Source organism: Eupeodes corollae, chromosome 1 (genome assembly GCF_945859685.1).
Source record: "Eupeodes corollae chromosome 1, idEupCoro1.1, whole genome shotgun sequence".
Lineage (NCBI taxonomy): Eukaryota > Metazoa > Arthropoda > Insecta > Diptera > Syrphidae > Eupeodes > Eupeodes corollae.
The window spans coordinates 75,096,205-75,118,491 of NC_079147.1; the positions used below are offsets into that span (position 1 = coordinate 75,096,205).

At 35.8% G+C, this 22,287-nt stretch overlaps 1 protein-coding gene across 1 annotated transcript in view; it reads left to right on the top strand.

Annotated features, from left to right (window-relative positions):
* Positions 1-1,444: 1,444 nt before the first annotated feature.
* Positions 1,445-22,287, top strand: part of LOC129954163 (serine/threonine-protein phosphatase 4 regulatory subunit 3) — a 42,092-nt gene continuing 21,249 nt past the window's right edge. The window contains exons 1-3 of the mRNA XM_056067887.1: positions 1,445-1,988; positions 18,768-19,212; positions 19,303-19,490. Coding sequence (XP_055923862.1) covers positions 19,101-19,212; positions 19,303-19,490 — 300 coding nt within the window. The 5' untranslated portion in view covers positions 1,445-1,988; positions 18,768-19,100. The remainder of the gene's footprint in view (positions 1,989-18,767; positions 19,213-19,302; positions 19,491-22,287) is intronic.

Below are 22,287 nucleotides of genomic sequence, written 5' to 3' on the forward strand. Positions count from 1 at the left end.
ACGCACTTCGATATGATTGAAGTACAAAATAATCTGTTAATAAAAAAAATATTTTTTGTTATGAGATACAAATAATATTTACCACCGCCTTTCAGTACATAAATACGTTTGACGTTTAAAAAGTAGCAAATTGAAACGTGTACCATAGTCGGATATAGACATTTTGTATGGGTTTAAGCAAGTAAGAAATGTTCCCAAATTTTAAAGTCCACTCTAAATTGGTAGGGCCCTTTGTTTCTAATTTTGAGTTCATTTCATGTATATAGCTTTCCTTATATACAACCATAATTTAGCAGAATAAATAACGTCATTGCTACAATGGACAAGTTAAGAAGCGAATAACTCAATCTAAACTTTATACCCCTAAGACCCGATCTACTACTGGAGTATGTGATTTGCAATTTCCCAGAAAGAGAGAACGTCATAAAGTTCGTGGAACTTGTCGTTCTCTAAACGAAAGTAGAATAATTATTCTTGAAAGTGAATTTTTATCAGAGGAACAAGAGCTTGGTATGCTGAATGAGATGAATGTCTCTCAACCATAAAACTATTGCAAAGTTGCGTTACGATATAGAACTAGAATAATGAGTGAAAAATTCTGATGTTTTAAATTTACTAGTTATTTGTTTTTTTTTTGTTTTTATGTTTTTTTTTTATGTTTTTTCTTTTATTGTTTTTTCTCGTTTGTAATCCAACTTAAACGTGATAGCTAATTACAGTAATTTAATTTCTTTCTGTCAGACGGCTAATGCAATGCTATTATGATTTTTGTGATGTAAATATTTATGTAATAATTCTTAAATTAATCTTTAAATCAATAATAATCAATTGCTTATCTATCAATACACAAATTATATCTTCTTTCAAAAAGTACTTTGCATATACCCAAACTCTTATCCACCCCAAATCCTAAAATTATCCCAAGCATGGGGGTTGTAAGGGGGCAGCATGCTGTTAGTACACCGTGGTATCAATTCAAAAAAAACTTGTTTTGGGTTCAAAAAATGAAATACAAAAAATGTCGAGTTGAGTCCGAAAAAGAAAATAATTTTTCTATGACTTAAAGGTGTTTGCTCGCCTTAATATTTAAAACATGTTCTATTGAGACCCCTACGTAACTGTAAAAAATCAGAAGGAAATCCATGCTGCGGTAATGGAAAGTCGCCCCATAAAACCTATACATTGCTTTTAGTCTAATGATGGAAAACATTTTAATATAAAGTGTTTCCTTTTTTCATTGTCAAAAAATAGTTACAGTTGTGAAACAAACCTATTTATTTATTTATACTCAATTTGACGGTGAACGTTTTCATTTGCCGAGTTACACAAAAACAAACCCATCTGAATTATTCCATTCAAATACTTCAGCACTCCTTGCGATGTTATTTTTTTTGTTTTTCACCAAAAATCTATTACAATTTCAAATTGGATTTTTTCCAACCCGTCTCGTTGATGCTTCGCAACTTCGCGTTATTAAAAATATTTTCCAATATGGCGGTGATATGTTGTGGCCATTCTACATGAGTATGTCAATTTAATTTGCAAAAAACCATAATTAAGTTTCTTAAATTTGCTTAAAAAATTAATCAAACAACTCATAAATATACCTTAACGAACATTTTGTAAAAATAGTGCTCCAAACTTGTGTAATTTGTGCTAAAATAACAAAACTTTTATCCCGAAAAGAAAACTTCCTTTCCGAGTTTCGAGTTCGAGGGGCATAATATATACCTACCGTGCGTGTGAGTAGCCGAGCGAGAGCCAGAGCAGCCGAATTATATATATAAACGAGAAAATATAAAAGAAAAAGAAGGAAAAAAGATATATTTTTCTTCTTTTTTTTCTGCTTCGGTTTTTCGTTTTTCCGTAATTTCCCAGCGAGCGAAAATATTAGAAAAAGAAAATATTAAAAAAAAAAAAATTGTACAGAAAATAGTGCGAACGATTATTTTTCTTTTTGATTGAAAACATTAGAAGAATGTGCTGAGGTAAATTTTGCTTCTTAATGTTATTAATTAATTTATGTAATTTATTGGTGACAAAAATATATAAATTTAATTTAAAAATTAAAAAAAATCATATTCCGATTCGAATGAGATTTTGAGTGGTGCATTTTGTCGGGATTCTCCATGGCTATTGCCATCGCCATCTCCATCGCCATAAGCGCCAGCAGCAGTAAAAGAAGCAAGTTAATAGCCCTCTTAGCCCCAATGTTATGCTGCTAGCGGCTGGTTGTTGGCTGCTGATGGCTGGTTTATGGTGGCTGCCGGAGTCGCCAAGTATTTTGCCTTCATCATGATCAACAATGACCGCAGAGCTCGCGTAGCCTTCTTTTCATTTTGATTTTTCTGTAATTTATTTCGTTGGATTTACACTTCTGTTTCGGTTTTGGTTTTGCCGATTTTTTATTTTCGCTCATCTTACGACGACGGCGACAACGACGGACGAGTTTGTTGGTGGATGGATTGTGTGTATGATGATGGTGTTTCCCCTGGCCTGTCCCTAAAGCTTAAGTATCAGCGGTGGTGGTGGCGGCGGATCGAATCACCATTTTCTCTTTTGTCTTTTTGCATTGGTCCGCCGCAGTCTCGGGTTTAATTGAAAAATTCCTAATTGAAAAATCAAATTTCCCTTTAATTTTTGCTAAAATGTTATTTTAATTCCTTGGGGGTGTTATCATCGAAGTTTAATTTTGAGACATTTCGTTTTTTTTGCTCACAAAAATATCCAAATCCAAAATCCAACCCGACTGCGACCCACTCTTTGTCGTCATCAACATATCACCGTCACTTTGTACATTTCGTCATTATTACTCTGACTCCCTCGTATTTTGTATTTTGTATTTCGTATTTGGTATTCGTATGAAAACGAATTGACGCAGGGTCATGCTCCGTGTGGTTGTGGTGTTGGTGGAGTAGCAGCATAGCCAGAGTGTGTATGCTGCATCCTTTTTTACCTACATGTTCTATTTTGTCTTTTGTTATACATTTGCTGTTTTTTTTCGTGTCGTTTTCTGTCCCATTAGAAAGATTATTGGAGCGCCATGAAGGTACATTGTGTACCTACCTATATTTAAAGTCAAAGTTGTTTCTTTTTGCGATATTCTAACTTTTTTTTGTTTTTGGTGAATCTCAAATATAATTTTGGTGTAAAGGTGTGCTTTTGCTTTTGGTTGGTTTTGGGGATATGAGAATAATTACCAGTTGTCAAGGATGACCGAAAGAAAAAGGGTGTTTGTTGCATTGCTCGTTTTGCATGTTTGAACGTGTATGTGGATTGTTGTTACGCATGCCGCCACACTTAATACAAAATATTATTATCTACCCCAATACCGACTTTTGCCAGGTTTTATTGTCAAGGAATTGCCAGTAGATAAGAAAGCCTTTGCTTACCTTAGATTGATTTCCAGTTGAACAAAGATCAAAAGAAAAGTTTTTACCTGCTTGGAGTCGGGTCAAATTTTTTGTTTACTTTTTTAAAATCTTGATAGTGCTTAGATAAAAAAAATTACACTCATACTCAATCAGTATTGTTTTGATTTAAAACACGTTTTATACGATATCGAACTCGTTTTTTTTAGGAGTGCTTATTTTGATTAGTGTTTGAACTTTGGGGCACACAAAGCTGCCCCAAACTGTAGTAAATTATAGCGGTAGCAAAAGGAACTACTACGTAGCAAAAGGAACTACTACGAAATAAGTATTGTAGTTTAGGCTCATTGCCTTTTCGATCCGATGTAAACATACAGCTATGGACAAAGAAAAAGCACAGCAACCTATTTAGAGAAATCATGAAATGTCCGTTGAGTAAAATGCTTGGATTTTCTATTTTCTTTTAGTATATAATGTCTAGGTTTACTACTATTTCCAATTGCACTCTGGAAAAAAGAGTATTATTCCGATCTTCACAATTAGTGAAAACCGTCCCAAAAAGCCAAAAGCTTAAAGTAAAATTGAAGTTCCCGTGGCGGGATAGGTAGTATATAGGACTGCCATGCCAGAGGTTTAATCCCAAGTACTGGTACTAACTAGTACTGCCTCTTGCGAGGAATTGACAAATCCTTCAAGAGTAATTCAGATATAATATAGTTATGCCAGCGTTTTTTTTTCAATCTTCGAAGCACTCTTGATATTCAGTTTTCGATATGGCCTTGAGAATTCTCAGCGATTCGGCCTTTATTTCTTCAATCGAGGAAAAACGGTCGAGGAAAAAAGGGTCTCTTCAACTTTGGAAAAAGTCACACGGAGCCATATCTGGTGAATATGGAGGTTGGGGTATGACTACGGTATAGTTTTTGGCCAGAAAATTACAAACAAGCAACGACGAGTAAGTAGGTGCGTTATCGTGATGCAAAAGCCATGAATTGCCTTTCCATAAATCCGAGCGTTTTTTTTCGGATTGCTTCACGCTAACGTCGCATCACTTGAAGGTAATATTCCTTATTAACTGTACGACCTTGTAGTAAGAACTCTTGATGCACTATGCCATTATAATCGAAGAAAATAGTAAGCAAAACCTTCACATTTGATCGAAGTTGGGGTGCTTTTGGTGACGTTGGATGCTTCCAGTTGGACGATTGTGCTTTGGTTTCGACATCATAACCAGTTAAGTCAAGCAAACTTGGATCGTCGTTGACGTCATTTAACATCTCCTGACCGATGCTCATTTAATTGTTTTTTTTTGGTCGAAATTCAGCAGTTTTAGAATTAATTTTGCTGCCCCTCGTTTCATGTCCAAAACATTTGAAAAAATGTTATCAGCAATTTCTCTAATTATGTTTGGGCGATCTTTCATAACCATCCATTTTTTCACATTTTCATCGATTTTTGACGTGCTGGGTCGATCGGAGCATTTGTCATCTTCAACCTGTTCGCGGCCATCCTAGAATCGCTTATACCACTCGTAAACACTTGTTTTTTTTATGGCCGACTCACCATAGGCTTTTTGTTACATTTCACACACTTTGTTACAATTTATTTAATTTAAAACGCAAAATTTAATACAAATTATTTGACTCTTCAATTCTTCCATTTTTTAAACAAGCAAAAATTGCCGAGCTTATAAAAACACGTCGAACCTAAGCCACTCCCACGGACAAAGTAAACAGTGAATTTAGCTGTAAATTGCATCATACTTTAGGGGCATGTATATAAACACAATAAACAAATAATTGACCTTCGAACTCTCCAGACCCGTGAAATTTCAAAATTCCGGGTACTTTTTGAACTGACCTCGTAGGTACAGTGCGAGCATTAGGAAAATAGGGAAGTATTTAAGAGAATATACCGGTGCACATTGGTCTTAAAGTTCTGAACATCAAAATGGGAGGGAAAAACAGAGTTGGCTAAAGCATTCCACATTCTCGATGTGTGATTTAAACGGCTGAATCTTTTAAGGGGTGGAATGCGACTGGCTAATTCGACAGAACATTGTTTGTAAAAATATCGATAAAACAACGAAAGGCATGAAACATTTCGGCGGTGTTCTAGCGATGTAAATTTTTCGATTATAGTTCTATCGCATATCATTTTTAAAGTCCTTTTTCGTATTCTATCCAAGAGATTTAAAGATATGCAAATTATATTCAAGCTTTGGACGGATGAAGGCTTTAGATATTATAGCCAGATCAGAAGGGGTGACAAATTTCTTCGACCGTCGAAGAAATCCCAAGCACCTGTCAGCATCTTTGGCAATATCAAATATATGATCATTCCATAAAAGGTGATCTGTGATCCACATACCGAAGACTGACAGTTGATTAGTTTTCTGGATGCAAGTGCCATAGATAGTGGCAGCGGGGGTGTGTAACGCTTTAACGACAGGAGACAGCATGGAGTTTTCGAAGCATTAAATTCTACACGGCTTCTGACTCCCCATTGGACAATGCTGTCAAGATCAGAATTTAAAGAGCTTATCATACGCTGCCGTTTAAGTTCCACATCCAAAGGACAAGGATGTGAATCTCGAAACGAGTATGAGAAGCTGAGGGAACTGTCGTCGGCGACGAAGTTTAATGGATTAGAATTGGCAGGCATAAGATCATTTATGAATATAAGGGACACAATGAGTCGTGTCACTCATTATGACTGAAATAAACGAGGAGTTATGTTAGAGAGTGTCAAGAAGACTCATTAGATGGATGCTTTGCTTAATGATGAATAAATTTCTTCGATACAACGATGATGTTGAAACAAATGTCAGAGATGGCATAACATTTTCTAAAAAGCATCTAAACAAAAACGTACTGTTTTAGAAAAGAGTAAGAGTAAGAGGAAGTTTTATAGTCTGGTGTGATTTTTCCAGGATCTTATGGAGAATATCATGGAACCATATTCCTTTGAGTTCACACACGTTAAATGGATATTCATATATGAAAGTGAACCAAATAGTTCGGAAGAACAAATAGACGTTCTCACTCGGTCATCTTAAAGTCAAAGATCTTAGCCCCCTAAAACACGAATAGATGTTAAAATTGAAAATTGTAAAAATCTAGTTCAAGCATTCAAACGATTTTTGCGCCCGATTGAAAGAACCTTGCTACTCTATTGCACAAATTAGAAGCCTAATATTAGTTTAAAGTTTAAAGAATAGGCAGCAATCAACTTTATAAAATCGTGGTCAACTAGCAAAGTACTAATTTGGTTATGCAAACATTTGGAAATTTTGAGAATTCTTCGCTTAGAATTTGTTATTTTTTGGTCCACTAGATTATGTGGGTCAGGTATTAGGTTAGGTTAGGTTAAAGTGGCTGTCCAAGATGGAAACGGACACACTTAGGCCAGTTTAATGGCTCATTGTGATACCACATGAATCTTGAGGCTTCCTCGTAATATTAATGGAACCAGTTTAAGTCCCTTACGAAACGTGAGAGGCTGATTATGCTGATGTGATTTAGATCGTTTAAGAAGAATTCTCCTAGGTAATTCTTGCGTTTTTGAGCCAGAGCAGGGCATGTAGAGAAGATGAAGAATTGTTTCCTCCTCTTTCTCTTCCATACAGCTTCTGCAAAAGTCATTTGAGAATACGCCTAGTCGTGTGGCTTGCTTTCCTATTAGACAGTATCAGGTTATGACACCTATTTTCGAGCTTATATGCGATCTGCTTAGAGATAGCAAGCACCTTGAACGTTTTAAATATAGTGTTGGGCAGATGTTTTTTTGTGACCTGACACGTGGTGATGTTGTTCCACATGGTGTTTACCTTCTTCATAGCGTCTTGCATTAGCAACAGTTCAAAAGTAGCGATTGGTATGACAATATTTGCCAAACATGGTAGGATGGGCTGCACTATACCGTTCATCTCCCTTTCAGTTACTTCAAATGTCTCTATGGCCCGGCACCCAGCAAAGGTGAATATTCAACTGTTTCGCCATTCCATTAGAGATGATCGACAATTATGGACTAGGGTCAGGTATTCATAGTGAAACAAAAAGGAGTCTCAAAAATAGAAACCATCATCATTTTCAGAAAATTCTTGTTTTTCAGGCGTTCCCTGGTTACATTATATCTAAGCCTACTGTCGAGAATGGTACTGAATTAAATAACAAAGTGGACACTGGTCATAAAGCAGAAGCTCTCACTTCCTCAACAATTCCGGCTGATTGGTTTAACAAAAAAGTAAACGGCGCTTTAATCTGTGAGCTTGAATCGATGGAATGAACTATTATCAAATGAATATACCAAAAATTGGACTTTTGCGATTCATTTAAAAAAAAGTCGCGAATTTTGCGTTTTTTCCCTGTTTTTTGCTATACAAACATCGAAATTTTTGCAATTTTTGCTTCTCGATAGTTCATTCCATGCTGAATCCAACCCATCAAATTTCAAGTCATTCGGTTAAGCCGTTTTTGTGGTACGATGGAGGAAAGTTTGAAAAACACAATTTTGAGAAAAACCCGTTTAAAGATTCAAGTCCTCTTAACTATGAAAATATTAACTTACCTTTCAATCGAAGATGCCTGGTCCATAGAGTATTCCTTCTCCTTTTTCTTGAAACTCTTTCAAAGCAGATTGATTATTCTTGAATCAATTCTAGCTTGTTTAACGGCATCACTTACGCGCCGCTCAGAACGTGAGATTTCATCACGTTTCTCAACATAAGTATGGGCTTCGCGGCCTATAGGACATCCCATAAACGATATTTCTTTCAAATTACCTTCAAAAACATTTATTAAAGATTTCCTGGATTACTTTATCAGTTGTTTAATTTTTTTTAAAAGCCCGAAGTCGTATCTTTAAAACAACTTTGAATTTTGAAAAATCCCTTAACTACAATTCTAGACATATTAAACTAGCAATTTGTGAACCCGATTTTTTGAACCCATTACATGGGATGACCCCATTAAACTACCAAATCTCTGAACATGTTATAGCAATGAATTACAATTGTTCTGCATGACCCAGTCTTCAATAATTTGCCATACAGAATAAGTAACTTTAAAAATAAGTGGTGAAATGTCCTTGAGGTCGTTTTTGTAAACTGAGATTTTACGTTACAATGGGCAGTGTGAATAAAAACGAGTACGACTAGTATTTACTTACAAGTAAAGTGTAACGAGTATTTAAACTCCAAGTAAACCGATGTGAATAAAGCGTCGATGTTACTTGTGACCGTGTACTCGTCAACCCGAGGGTATACTAGCAAGTATGTACTCGCGAGACAACTGAATACACAAAAAAGGCAAGTAAATACTTGTAGCGCCACACAGACTACGCATCATTTCCTGATGTGACTTCTTCTGTTTATAGCATTAATGACAGTCAATCTTTGGAATCCTGGATCACTAACGTATCTCAGAAAAGTGTCCATCTTTTTCCGTGCAGTTAATCCTCCACCCCTTACATCAGTGCATCAAGAAAGTGCGAAGTGAGAAAATCGACGTTTTCGCTTAGATAGATCGGGACTTATATCACGCCGGTCTCTATAAAGTTCCACACCGCGCTGGTTCATAAATGCAGCCATCTTTCGTGTATATGTACGACTGCAATAGGATTTAAAAAACAAGATTCACGTATGGGCTATACAGACCGAAGATTGGTAATCAGACCAATTTTAATGTACGGTCTGGCAGTATGGTGGACTGCTTTGGAGAAAGGTATAAAGAGGGATAAGCTAAATAAAGTCCAACGTTCAGCTTGCCTATGTATAAGCGGATCACTTTGCACGACCCCGTCTGCGGCACTGGGCACCTTGCTCTACCTAACACCTCTTGATATATTTAGCAAACAAATAGCTGCAAGCTCTGCTATTCGCCTCAAAGCTTCGTCGCAGTGGACTAACAAACACAGACTACACCATCACCCAACCGCAATTCGAAAGAAAATTCCAGGTGTTCCAGGTGGAACTTTTTTCTATAAAGGAAGTCTTGTCCTGGTTTAAAGAAAACGTGATATCAACATCTGATATCCGTATTTTCTAAGATAGCCAGGCCGCTATCAAATCTCTGCACTCTGTCTCTACAAACTCTATAACAGTCCATAACGGTCGATCATTTCTAATGGAGATGGCACAACAGTTTAATATTCACCTTTGCTGGGTGCCGGGCTTTAGAGAAATTCCAGGTAACTGTAAGGCAGATGAACTCGCCAGTAACGGTACAGTGCAGCCCATCCTACCAAGTTTGGCTCATACTGGCATACCAATCGCTACTTGCAAACTGTTGCAAGTCTGAAGTCGGGTTGACTTACGAATAGACGAATATTTACTTGCTACAGAAGTATTTACTTGCGTTTGTTCACACCAAAATTAGTATTTTTCCGGGTTTTACTAGCCTCTCAAGTATTTACTCGAGAGTAAGAGTTAATACTTGTTTTATTCATTTCAATTTCGGCGTTTACTTGATATTTTGATATGTTCAAGTATTTATTTGTTCGTTTTTATTCACACCGCCCAATGTTTTTAAAAGTAACGTAAAAACCTGCATGACTTTGAACAGAGACATTTAAAGCTCATCGAATAAAATAGTAATAGACACTTATGCACTCTGAAAGTGTTAACTCCTTAAGAGGTTTTTTGTCTAATTCTTATAAACAGACGCATTTTTACTCATTGAATGTTCAGGAAAATCAAAATCGTCGACATTCTTAAAAATCACTCTATTTTTAAAATACACCCTTTAAAGATTAGTCACTTCTTTTAGAGAGTGTGCGAACGTTTCATAATTGTAAAAGAACAAGGATTTTACGCCAAGAAACAGCCTTTCAACCTATTCTTTCAAAAATATAAACAGTTATTGATTTGTTATTGAAGTTGTACAATTTTGAATTCTATTCTCTAAAGGACGTTTGAAGAAGGGGTGTTAAGATTGATTAGACACATATCGAACATAATAATCTGGATGCTATTTGTCCAAGTGAATGTTTTAGCGTTTGATTGTTAAAGTTCTATTTGTTTAAGTTTATTTCTATACAAAAAAGACACTCATCATTAACAATGACGAATTTAAGATTCATAGTGACGACAGTTTCTCTTATACACATTATCATGCCTATCTACTAAGTACCTACATTAAATTGAATATGCCTCGTCTAAAACTTTGCCTCCATCTAAATACACTTGTTGTTAACTAGTTTTCTAGCCTATAAATTAATTTTGGCGATGCATATTAAATACGATAATTTTCATTACCTTCCTCCTCCCATGCACGACCGACTTTTATAATTTTTATAGGCTGTCTGTTTTTTTTTCAATTTGTTGGTTCTTGAATTCTATGCGTGAAAATTCTATAATTACTAAAATGAAATCAAAACAAATACAGCTTTTCATTCATCGAGTGAAAGAGAAGAATACAGTACTGTATAATGAGTCAACCATAGGCAAATATATTTTTAGGTATCCATTGAGAATTTTGTGTTGTTGTTTTTGTTATTGTAATGGTTGTTGTTGTTGTTTTTGTTGATGATATTATTTTTTGTATTTAATGCAAACATGAAATTATTTTCCTCCCTTTCGGTAACTACTAAACCATGACGATGACGATGAACAACCCCTCTCTTAACCCAGCCACCCCACCAACACCACCACTAACCCATCGCACCACTGCTGCTAGGCCGCCGGTGAATTTTGTTTCATTAATTGTTTTAGTCATTCTACACTCATTATCTTTTGTTGAATGTTTTGTCATTCGATTTGGACGAGAGATAAAAATATATTATATTATTGGCTTGAAATTCTTTTATTGGAAAAATAAACAATGAAAAACAAAACGCAAGAGAAGAGCTTGACGATGACGTTTTTTTACTAGAAAGACAATTTAAACTAGCTTACGGCTACGATACGACAACGACCACTTGTTATGTTATCGGTCTTAAAGCTCAAAGGGACTCTTTTCATTTTACTTATTTGCATTATACAAACAAATTTATATGTTTCTTTTTCTTGTTGTCTGTTTTTCCTTGATATTAAATTTAATAAAAAAGACACGTGCTTTTTTAAATCACATCAAAGAAAACAACAAAATAAATTAACATTATTATGTGTATGTACATTTTTCACTATTACTATGTCTTATGAATTAAGTGAGTTTACAATATTCATTGATATAATTTTGTTTTTTAAACGGGTTTCACCTTATTCTGGTGATAAGAACTTGCTCAAAAATATAAAACAGAATATAGGTACCTTTATCTTTAGTTATGTTATAATCGAATCGTCAAGGTTGGAGTCTGATACGCGTTTTACATAATATACCTATCACAATTATTTTGTTTAGTTGAAATAATAAATTCAAGTGGCCATGCTTTTTGCATGCAAATCTCTACCCTCTAAGCAAGGGTTGGTTTTTCGTAGAGTCCATTTCAAATATGGCGGTAGAAAGGGTGGTAAAAAGTTGTATTCTGTTGTGAAGATTCATTTTTTGTGTATACAACAATCGAAGCACATGGTACATTATTTTAAGATATTCGACACAATAAAACTACCCTAAAAAAGTTGTTTCCTTTTATAATAATGGCGATTTGATTTGGAATGCAACAAGTAAAATATTCAAAAAAAAAAAAACTTGGAGTAAAAGTTTGGTGTATTAGCGTAAAAAGCTACATATGCAAGAATTTTACGCTCGGCCAAGTTTTTGTTTTGGTGTGATTTGCGGGTGATAATGAGAGCCTTAAGCGATTACAAAGGCTTTCTTGCATTAGTTTAACCAAATTTGTAACTTAAAAGAATAATAATTAGATCAGTGAAAATCTAATTCATTTGAAAGTAGGTACGTAAACAATTGGAAGAGTTAAATTAAGGTACAGCTGGGAGTCTTGTTATAATACAAACCTAGGTTATCTTAACAATTTATTAAATGGACCATTTGACATGTATTCTATTTCATTTTACAATACATTACGCACTTACTTACTTACTTAAGGTAGCGCTACAGTCCGGGGCGGACCTGGGCCTCAACCAACAAGCGTCTCCAGCCAGCTCGGTCCAGTTTCGCACGCCATGTTGGTTGAGGTCCTCTAACACCTGGGTGCGCCACCTGAGTCGCGGTCTTCCGAAGAATTTTTCTCTCGAAGCATCCTAAGACGCTCTCATCTTTCTTTGACATGGTCCAGGTCTCAGCGCCATAGATGAGAACCGGGATGATGAGTGTCTTATAGATAGTGATTTTACATGCTCGAGAGAGTACTTTACTTCTCGATTACCTTCTAAGTCCAAAGAAGCAGTGATTTGCAAGAGTTATTCTTCGTTTGATTTCAGCGCTGGTGTCGTTGTCTGCATTAATAGCGGTGCCTAGGTGCCTTTTTTGATGACAGCATATACTTGGTCTTGCCCTCATTGACCACTAAACCCATCTTCTGACACCCTTTGATCTTCCAATTATGTCAATTACATTACACACTACTCAGCACATAAATGTACAGAGTAGAGAACACAGCACCTTGAGCGACTAGACCAGTGGTCTCCAATTAGATTCGCTCGGAGTCCGTTTTAAGAAATGAAATGACCATCGTGGTCCGCAAATTGTATTTATAAAGACAAATATTTATTAAACAATAATTAACTTAAGGAAATAACAAATGTATTTTGTTACATAGGTATCAATGCGAAAAATAACATTTTTAGTTGCGAATTATCTGTCTGAAGTTTGGAGTAAAACTGGTGTAAGCTATTGACATTAAATCCTGGAGATGTTCAGTAGTAAGTTGGGATCGAAATTTATTTTTAATGAACTTCATCTTCGAAAATGCTGCTTCACAAATATATATCGATCCAAACAAAGTAAGAAGTTTCAAAGCTAATTTTTGTAATTCTGAATATTTATTACCACACAAAAATTTTTTCCAGAACTTTTCACTGGAAACTTCCGATTGTGTGTGTTTTAAAACTGTGTTTTCTTGGTAATCGATCATTTCCATCTGCAGAGTAGCTTTATCACTTCCGAAAACAATTGCATCTTCATTGCTCTATTCACCATCAGGATGCAGAGAGTAAATGCTGCTGCTTAAAATCTGCGAACCTTTTTTGAAATTCCGATTTAAAATCCGTAATGAACGTGTTGAATTGGCCGACGTCAGTCTCGTTGTCACTGCTGATTATTTTATTTAAATTGGGGAAGTGTAAGCATTAATTTCCAAGATCATTAATAAAGAGATTACGTTTTCGAGAAAAACTTCTGACATCTGACATGAGCTCGCATACCTGCTTTCCCTTGCCTTGAAGTTTAAGGTTCAGGTCATTGATATGTTTAAAAGTATCTGTTAAGAAAGCAATGACAGTAATCGTTCGCTGAAGTCTGATCACTGTTAAAAAGATATGTATGTCTTCAAGTGTTCTAAAATGCTGAAGAATCTTTCTAAAGAGCAGCCTTAACTTAACTATCTGCAACAGTAGATCGTCATATTGTGCATCTACTTCTTCAAGAAACCATTTCAATTCACGATGTTGCAATTATGATTAAGCACTAAGAAAATTTACTTTTTTCATCACTTCTTGCATAATTAACGCTCACAATTATGATTGAGTTTGCAGCAAAGCACAGTTTGAATAATACAGTAATAGCAAATTAAATTTTCATTACACCTCTTATTGCTTCTCAACAGGTAACCTAGTCCTTTTTGATTCCCAAACATTGCTAGCGCACCTCAGTAGTTACCGATAAGAGCTTCTTCAGATGTAACTCATCTTTTTCAAAATAATCCATCACATCTTTAATCATGTCTTCTCCTCGGGTTCTTCCTAAGAGCGGCAAAAGAGCCAATATCTCCTCAACAAAAGTTTCTCCCGGCCGTTTTCGAATTGACGTCAACAAAGATACTGTGGGAGATACATTATTATTAAATTACGTACAGCTCGCGTCAATCTTTTTGGGGCCACGAAAGTTATTTATATTGGAAGTAGTCTTTAGTGTAAGTTACTGTGTTCTCCCGGGTCCGCTAAAAATGGGGACCGCTATCCGCAATTTCGCGACCCTTGGACTAGACTATGTTGATGGTGATAAAAACACAAGACATTAATACAAGACAGAATGACAGAAGAGAAAGAGCAGACAGAAAGAACACATGACTTCGAGACGGTCCTCCATCTGTCTGCAAACCACGCTAACTAATGTTTGATTTCGGTAATCGATGGGAGCCGAAGCTTTATCAGTGACTAGGCCGTTGCCAGATCCAATTCATTTAGCTCCATTATTGTTTCATGATCGACGTTTAGGTTCAATTCAGGAATTTGGATTGAATTCTTTTTATAAATATTGAGAACATTTTAAGATTTCTTTGCAAAAATTCCTGATTTCGTAACAAATCACCCAAATAAACAAGAGATTTGTAAGATGATACAAATTTACTCACAAGCAGTAAGTGATTTGCGGTTTTCCCGGAGAATTGCTAAAAATAGCGCTAAACACACATTGAGGGGATCACCCATAGAAACAGTCTGTGTATCTTACCTGAAGATTAGAAGAAATGACATTAAGCTTCCAAAAAAAAGTAAAACCAAATGAAGTGTGAAAACTGGAAAGGTATTTTCGTTTTACCTGCAGTTGAAATAATAGCACCGAAGGTTGTTTTGGAACTTATGAAAGAACATATCCAAAAAACACTTCACGTTTCAGTAGTAGGCCTTCCTTAAAATATTACATACCATCCTTTTTTTCTTTGATTTTATGAAAGAAAGAAAGATATTCTTTTAAACTCATAGCTCCTACAAAGGCAACTTATGTTGAGCCCAGGCAACCCATTCTTGAATCTTCTGTTCTTTAATTTAATCTCATGCAAAATATAATCTGTTACCTGCTCGGACCATTTTGAGCTTTTTATAAAGCGAAGAAGATATTGATATCCTTATTAGCTAGTTCACTGGGATTATCAAAAAGGTAGTCTCCCAGATGAAGTCTGCTTCTTAGTAAAAGAGCAGGGCAAGTGCAGAGAAGGCGAGAGATTGTTTCCTCTTCTTTCCCATCCATACAGCTCCTGCAGAAGTCATTTGAGGCTACACCAAGTCGTATTGCGTGTCTGCCTGTAAGACAGTAAGGCCACCTATTAAGAAGCTAATATGAAGACTGCTTTGAGATAACAAGTCTTTAGAGCGCTTTAGGAAGGCCAAATGAGTTTTGTGGCTGCGCACGTTGGTAAATTGTGCCACCTAGAGTTTGTTATCGTAAGAACTATTTCTTTTAGCAGAAGTTTACATGCAGCTAACGGTTTACCTATCTTCTCCCTTTCAGGTGAAATAGGTATGACGGTTCCATTTTTAGCGAGTGATGTCTCTGTGGCCCGGCGCCCAACAAAAGTGAATGTTAAATTGCTGCACCATCTCCATAAGAGACGATCGACAATCGTCAAGATATTTAAGAGATATGAATGCTTTTGTCATCTAGGAGTTTTTTTGTCTTACCATTCATCTCTGGATGGAATGGATACCTAGAAGTTTTTTCCAAATTTGGGTTTTGGAATAGTATATTGTATGTACTCTGGTATAGAACCGAAGAGGTTCAAAATGATGGAGTGCCCCACATTATTGTTGGTCCATTGAGATGAGGCGTTGAGTCTTATAGCTGTACTCGCTGCCACTCGTTTGCTGAAGATGTCGAGGTGTGTCAGATGGAGGACAGTGTCTTACGCTGTTAAGGGTGTGGTCCTCAATGTTCCGCTTATGCAGAGACATGTAGTGCGTTGGACTCTGCTGAGTTTGTTGTAGTATGTGACTTTCTCCAGTGCAGTCCACCATACTGAAACTCCGTACATAAGTATTGGTCGGATGACCGATGTGTATAGCCAATAGGTTATGCGAGGTTGAAAACCCCATTTGCTTCCTATCGCTTTCTTGCAAAGGAAAAGAGCTGCTGTAGCTTTTCTAACTCTTTCCTGTATATTAGATTTCCAACTTAATTTTTTGTCCAATATCAGTCCAAGATATGCGGCTTCATTGGTAAAAATTAGTGGTATACCTTTTATTGAAGGAGGTACAATTACTGGGATCTTGTATTTCCGTGTGAAAAGGACGAGGTCTGTTTTTTTGAGGATTAATACTAAGTCCGCAGTGATCAGCCCATCTCCTGTGACGACGATAGCTACATCATCGGCATACGCAACCACTCTGTAGCCTTCCCTCTCAAGGGATATTAGTGTTCGTTAACAACTATGTTCCACAGGAGAGGGGACAGAACACCACCTTGCGGAGTGCCTCTACCGACAGACCTTTTCGTACAAAAATACCTCATCTTAGAGTTGATGATCCTGCTTTTTAGCATTAGATTCATCAACTCACAGAGTGATTATTCGACGGTTAGGGTCGTCATAGCAGAAGTGATAGCGGAGGTGTCAACGTTGTTAAAGTCCTCAATTTCCAACGATTGCAGATATGTATCTTTTTAGAGAGTGAAGTCAAGCCACACTTGTAAAACCACTGTTTCCACCATTTTATTAACAACCCCATATTACAGATCAGCCCTACTTTATAAGGCTTAATAGTTTAACACCTTATATAGTTTGACGGCCCTTAGAGACATTTCAGGAAACCACTAGTATAACGATTTCATCCCCGTTGCTAAATTAATTTAATATTGCTATATCCTTAGCTACACGTAAACACGTGCAAAAGCAAGCAACCTTAGAGAAAGCAAACTATTAGTTGTCTAACATCAACACCTGTCTTACAAAAAAGTAGACATGGTGTAAGCTAAATACTAAGCTTTTAAACCAATTTATTTCGCTTGTTACCTCTTTTGTAGGTACCTTAACTAAACACTGGTTAGAAGCCAAGATTGCATTTAGACTTGAAGTTCTTGCCAATGATGAAGAAGAGACACTTTCTATACAGAACTTTTTTCCTAAGACAAAAAATTTGCAAGTACCATTTGGATGGCCGTAGTACCCGTGGCGAGATTGCTAGTGCTTCCACTGTCATGTCAAAGGTCTAAAGTTTTTTTTTTCACGGGCACTGCCTCTTGATAGGAATTAACAAATCTCCAAGAGTAATTCTAGTCATGAAAAGTGCTTTCTCGAATAAGCCTTTCGGATTCGGCTTAAAACTGTAGGTCCCACCATTCCTGAAAACATTACTCGCACACAGTTTATGGTTATGGCCCTAGTTCTCAATGGATTAGGACACCTTATATATTTATTATTTGTATGGTAATTTCAACTTATAGTGACATGCACAAAATGGTCCAATTGTGCATTTTGTCACAACGTTGCTTCTGAGCTATCACAAACAATAAGACTTCAACTAAGAGACTTCTGCTAAAAACATATTTGTGATCTAACAAATTTAGACATTATTTGTCGCAAACACTCCTTAAAGAGTTCCAAATCTTTTAACGAAGAGGTCAGATCATAAGATCCACATACTACTGGTTTAAGTTTGTTGGTTTTTCAGCTTTCTCCTATACAAAATATTTTCCTGTTGCCGGTAATATGTATATAACAACAATCGCGAAAGTCGCGAAAAGATCAAGTCCACTTAAAGATCCTTTATTATAAACTCTAAATTCCCTGTGAATATTTCTATCTCTGAACGTTAATGATGCATTTAAAGCGCTAAGCTTTTATTTAATAAGCTCAAAAAAGTTATGGGAATGTGTGAGTAGACTGAACGAGTTAGACAAGTACAATAATGTCGCACTTCATTGGGTACCGAGGTATGTCGGAGTCCAGTTCAATGAGTAAGCAAATTTCTAAGCAAGAAGGGAATTAACGACCCTTTTAACAGGGTCAAAGCAAATTAAATAAAGAACATTCAAATTTGAAAAGGAGTAATGCAAATGCTTTAGTAGAAACTACACAGATATGCTAAACTACTACTTGGGTAAAACTACTTTATTTATTCTATGTATCTCTCATTGAAGGAATAATATCCTCACTATTCACTTCATGTTTAGCAAACACATCAATGTTCTTAGGTTCGAGAACAATTCTTATTGTAGGTTTTGTAATAAGTATGAGGAAACTCCAGTTACCAGAGATGTACATAGATACTTGAAAATTACAAACAAATAATCCTATCTTTAATTACCCAAAATAATTAAGTTCCTCAAATATTCCAATTTGGAGGGCATATTGTAAATTGGTCATTCCCATCTACTATCTTAGGTCCTGATGTGCAACAGTATCCCATTAATATATTTATTCATTCGCAAAATACAAAATGTAACTAGCTACCTAAAATCTTCTAATGCCTAAGCTATTCTTCTAAGAAATTACGTTTTCAGTAATAATTCAAGATAACTGATTTTCGAATCCTATAAACTGCAAATTATTTATTATTTAATTAAAATGATCATACCTATGCTATTGATTAACATACTAACGAATTGTTTGTTTATTTTTTCATTTCAGATTGTAGATACAAAGTATCAAAATGCTTATTATAAACAAAATATAAAAATATCCATCTATGTTTAATCATCATAATATATAAATAATTGTGTATTAAGTAAGTAAAAAATAAACTATCCAAGGACATTTTATCATAATAATTAATTAGCAAAAAAAGTGCTGTTTCGCTACTTTCTGTGTGGTTCAGATAAAATTTGCACACACAAAAAAAACAAACAAACAAAACAAATTTTTGTAATAAAGTTCTATTTGGAATAGTGTAAATTAAAATTCGTAAACACGGGGAAACGTTCAAAGAAAACTTCTACAAAAACCAACAAACCAATTAACAGAATGACAACAGACACCCGCCGACGTGTTAAACTATATGCTCTAAATGCTGAAAGGCAATGGGATGATCGTGGGACAGGTCATGTTTCATCCAATTATGTTGATAGGCTAAAAGGTAAATTAATATAAACAAAAAAGTATAAACCTTATTTTCTTATTATTTTTACATACATAAAACAAAATTAATTTATTTTAATTATTTAAGGCATCTCATTGCTAGTTCGGGCTGAATCCGATGGTTCGTTACTTTTAGAAAGTAAAATCCAACCAGATACTGCCTATCAAAAGCAACAGGACACACTTATTGTATGGTCTGAGGGAGATAACTTCGATTTGGCATTAAGCTTCCAAGAGAAAGTCGGTTGCGATGAGATTTGGGAGAAAATTTGCCAGGTAAGTTTTAATTTTGAATTAATAAATTTTGAATTAATAAATTTAAAATTACATTAAATGGCTTTGTTCAAAGTAAATTTGAGAGAAAAAAAAATGTTTTGTTTGTAAATCCTTAGAATAGTATTTTGAAAAGCTTTTTTTTTATAAAACTGTGTCTTTGATTTTATTTCAAGTTTGATTGTGTACCTTTTAAATATTTTTGTATGATTAAGAAAATGGATAGAGTGGGAAGAAAACGATAGTAATGCCTTACTTATACTACTCCACTTTCTTTTTTGAAGGACGTTAAAGAGATTGGTTCAGGCAAAGCCCATATTAAAGTAATTCTTCTTCTTCTACCCTTGCACATGTGTATGTGTAGTAACAATCTATTTACACATTTGCGAGTGTGGGTTCAAAAACACTTGTAATGTTATCGTGGCGTTATAGTCTGGGATGAACCTGGTCTTCAACCAACATACATATCTAGCCAACTCAGTCCCTTTTGCATGCCAAGTTGGGTGAGTTCCTCTCCCACATGCGAGTACTACCTTATTTAGGGTCTTCCTCTACTGCGTCGTCCCTCAGGACTGGATTCAAAGACCTTTCGGCTTGGAACGTTGATGTCCATTGCTCTACATGACACATTAGTTGGTCTTTTATTCTTTGGACTAGATCAGTTTCGCTGATCACTTCGTACAATTCGTCCTTGTATATTCTCATCCACACTTCATCTATACAGACAGGAACAAAAATCACCCCAAGAATTTTTTTCTCGAAGCATCCTTGACAAGGTCCAAGCCTCAGCGCCATATATGAGAACAAGGATGAGAGAGGATGTTACTACTTAATTGCCTTCTAAGTCCAAAGAAGCAGCGATTTGCAAGAGAAGAGTTATTCTCCATTTGATTTAAGCGCTGGTGTCGTCGTCTACCTGGTGCTGTCTAGGTGGATAACTTCCTTATCTATCTCAAAGTAACTCAAAGTAAAGGGTGATTTTTTAAAAGCTATAGAAAAGTTTCTAAAAAAAAAAACACATACAATTCAAAAAGCATGAAATCTTAATTTGAATCGATAGTACGGTTCACATAATTTAATGTTTGAAGATTATTTCATTCAAATGTTGACCTTGACTGGTCCATCCGCTTAGTCCAATTTTGGCATACTGTTTCCAACATTTCGGCCGGTATCCAATACGTCAATTGAAGCGGGCTTGTCTTTATAGACATAAGCTTTAACATAGCCCTACAAAAAATAGTGTTAAGTCGTTAAATCTCACGATCTAGGCGGCCAATTTAATAGTCCCAGAACGTGAAATAAAATGTTCACCGCAGTCGCCTCTCAATAAGTCCATTGTTGCTCATGCATTGTGGCATATTGTTGAAACCACATGGTATGCAAGTCAAGCTCTTGCATTTTGGGCAAAAAAAGGTTGGATATCATCTCTATGTAACGCTTACCATTCACCGAACTCGCCTCTCAATAAGTCCATTGTTGCTCATAAATTGTAGCGTATTGTTGAAACCACATGTTATGCAAGTCAAGCTCTTGCATTTTGGACAAAAAAAGGTTGGATATCATCTCTATGTAGCGCTTACCATTCACAGTTATTCACTCCAAAATCGACAATTCTGCTTATTTATGTACCCATTGAGCTAAAAATGAGATTCGTCGCTCGCTGGAAGAAGCGACAGACCACTAAACCCATCTTCTCCGCTTCAGTCGCAATGCCTGTAGGAAAAGTTTAAAACTATGAGGAATTTTGCAGAATTACTCTTGGAGAATTTGTCAATTAATCGCAAGAGCCAGTACCCGTGAAAAAATCTTTAGATGTCAAGGACAGGGATCGAACCCAAGGCCTCTCGCATGACAGTCCATCGCACTAACCATCATGCCACGAAATTTTGCATTTAGCAATCGGAATTGAGGTGAAAGAAATGGCCCATAAAATAGTTAATATCCCTCTTTTTCCCACTTGCACCTTGAGAGCTTTAAATTGAGAATAGGTTAGATGGTTATGTTATTCCACTTCGTATTGGTTTTCTTAATAGAGTCTTGTCTTAGCAAAAGCTTAGACATAGCGATTGGTATCCAACCGTTAGCCAAACGTGGTTGAATTCATCCGCTTTACAATTTTCTAGTTTTTCTCTATGCTAGCACCCAGCAAAGGTGACTGTTATACTTCTGTGTCTTTTCCATTAGAGATGATCGACAGTTTTGGACTGTCATAGAGTCCAAAGATTTTATGGCAACCTGACTGTCTGAGAAAATTCGGATATCAGATTTTAATATCACGTTTTCTTAAGCCAGGACAAGACTTTTTTTATCGCCATAAGTTCTGCCTGAAACACACCACAGTGATTGGGAAGGCGGAATTAGACACTTAATTTTAGTCGTTCAGAGTTCAGAGGCTCCACCAACCCCCTCATTAGTTTTTTATCCATTAACTTAAAAGTATCTCGAAGGATTTTTGATAATTATATATTTGTTGTAAATCATTACATCTTAAAAAGTGCTTTAACTTTTCTTAGAAACTTTCTAAAACAGATACTACAGTATGACTAATCTTTCAACTCCCATATTCTAATCCTCTTTAAATAAGTCTAGATAAAAAGCCAATAGGAGTATTTCCGGTAACTTTAAACACTCTACTCATCATAATCATATTCTTTTCATGAATTCATTATTTGGACCTTAACTTTCCCAGCCTAAAATTAAAGATCATAAACACGGAGTGGGTTCTTATTATGTCCAGCTTACCAATTAAAACACAATAAAGTATCACGTTGTAGTACCCGTGGCGTGATGTTTAGTGAGT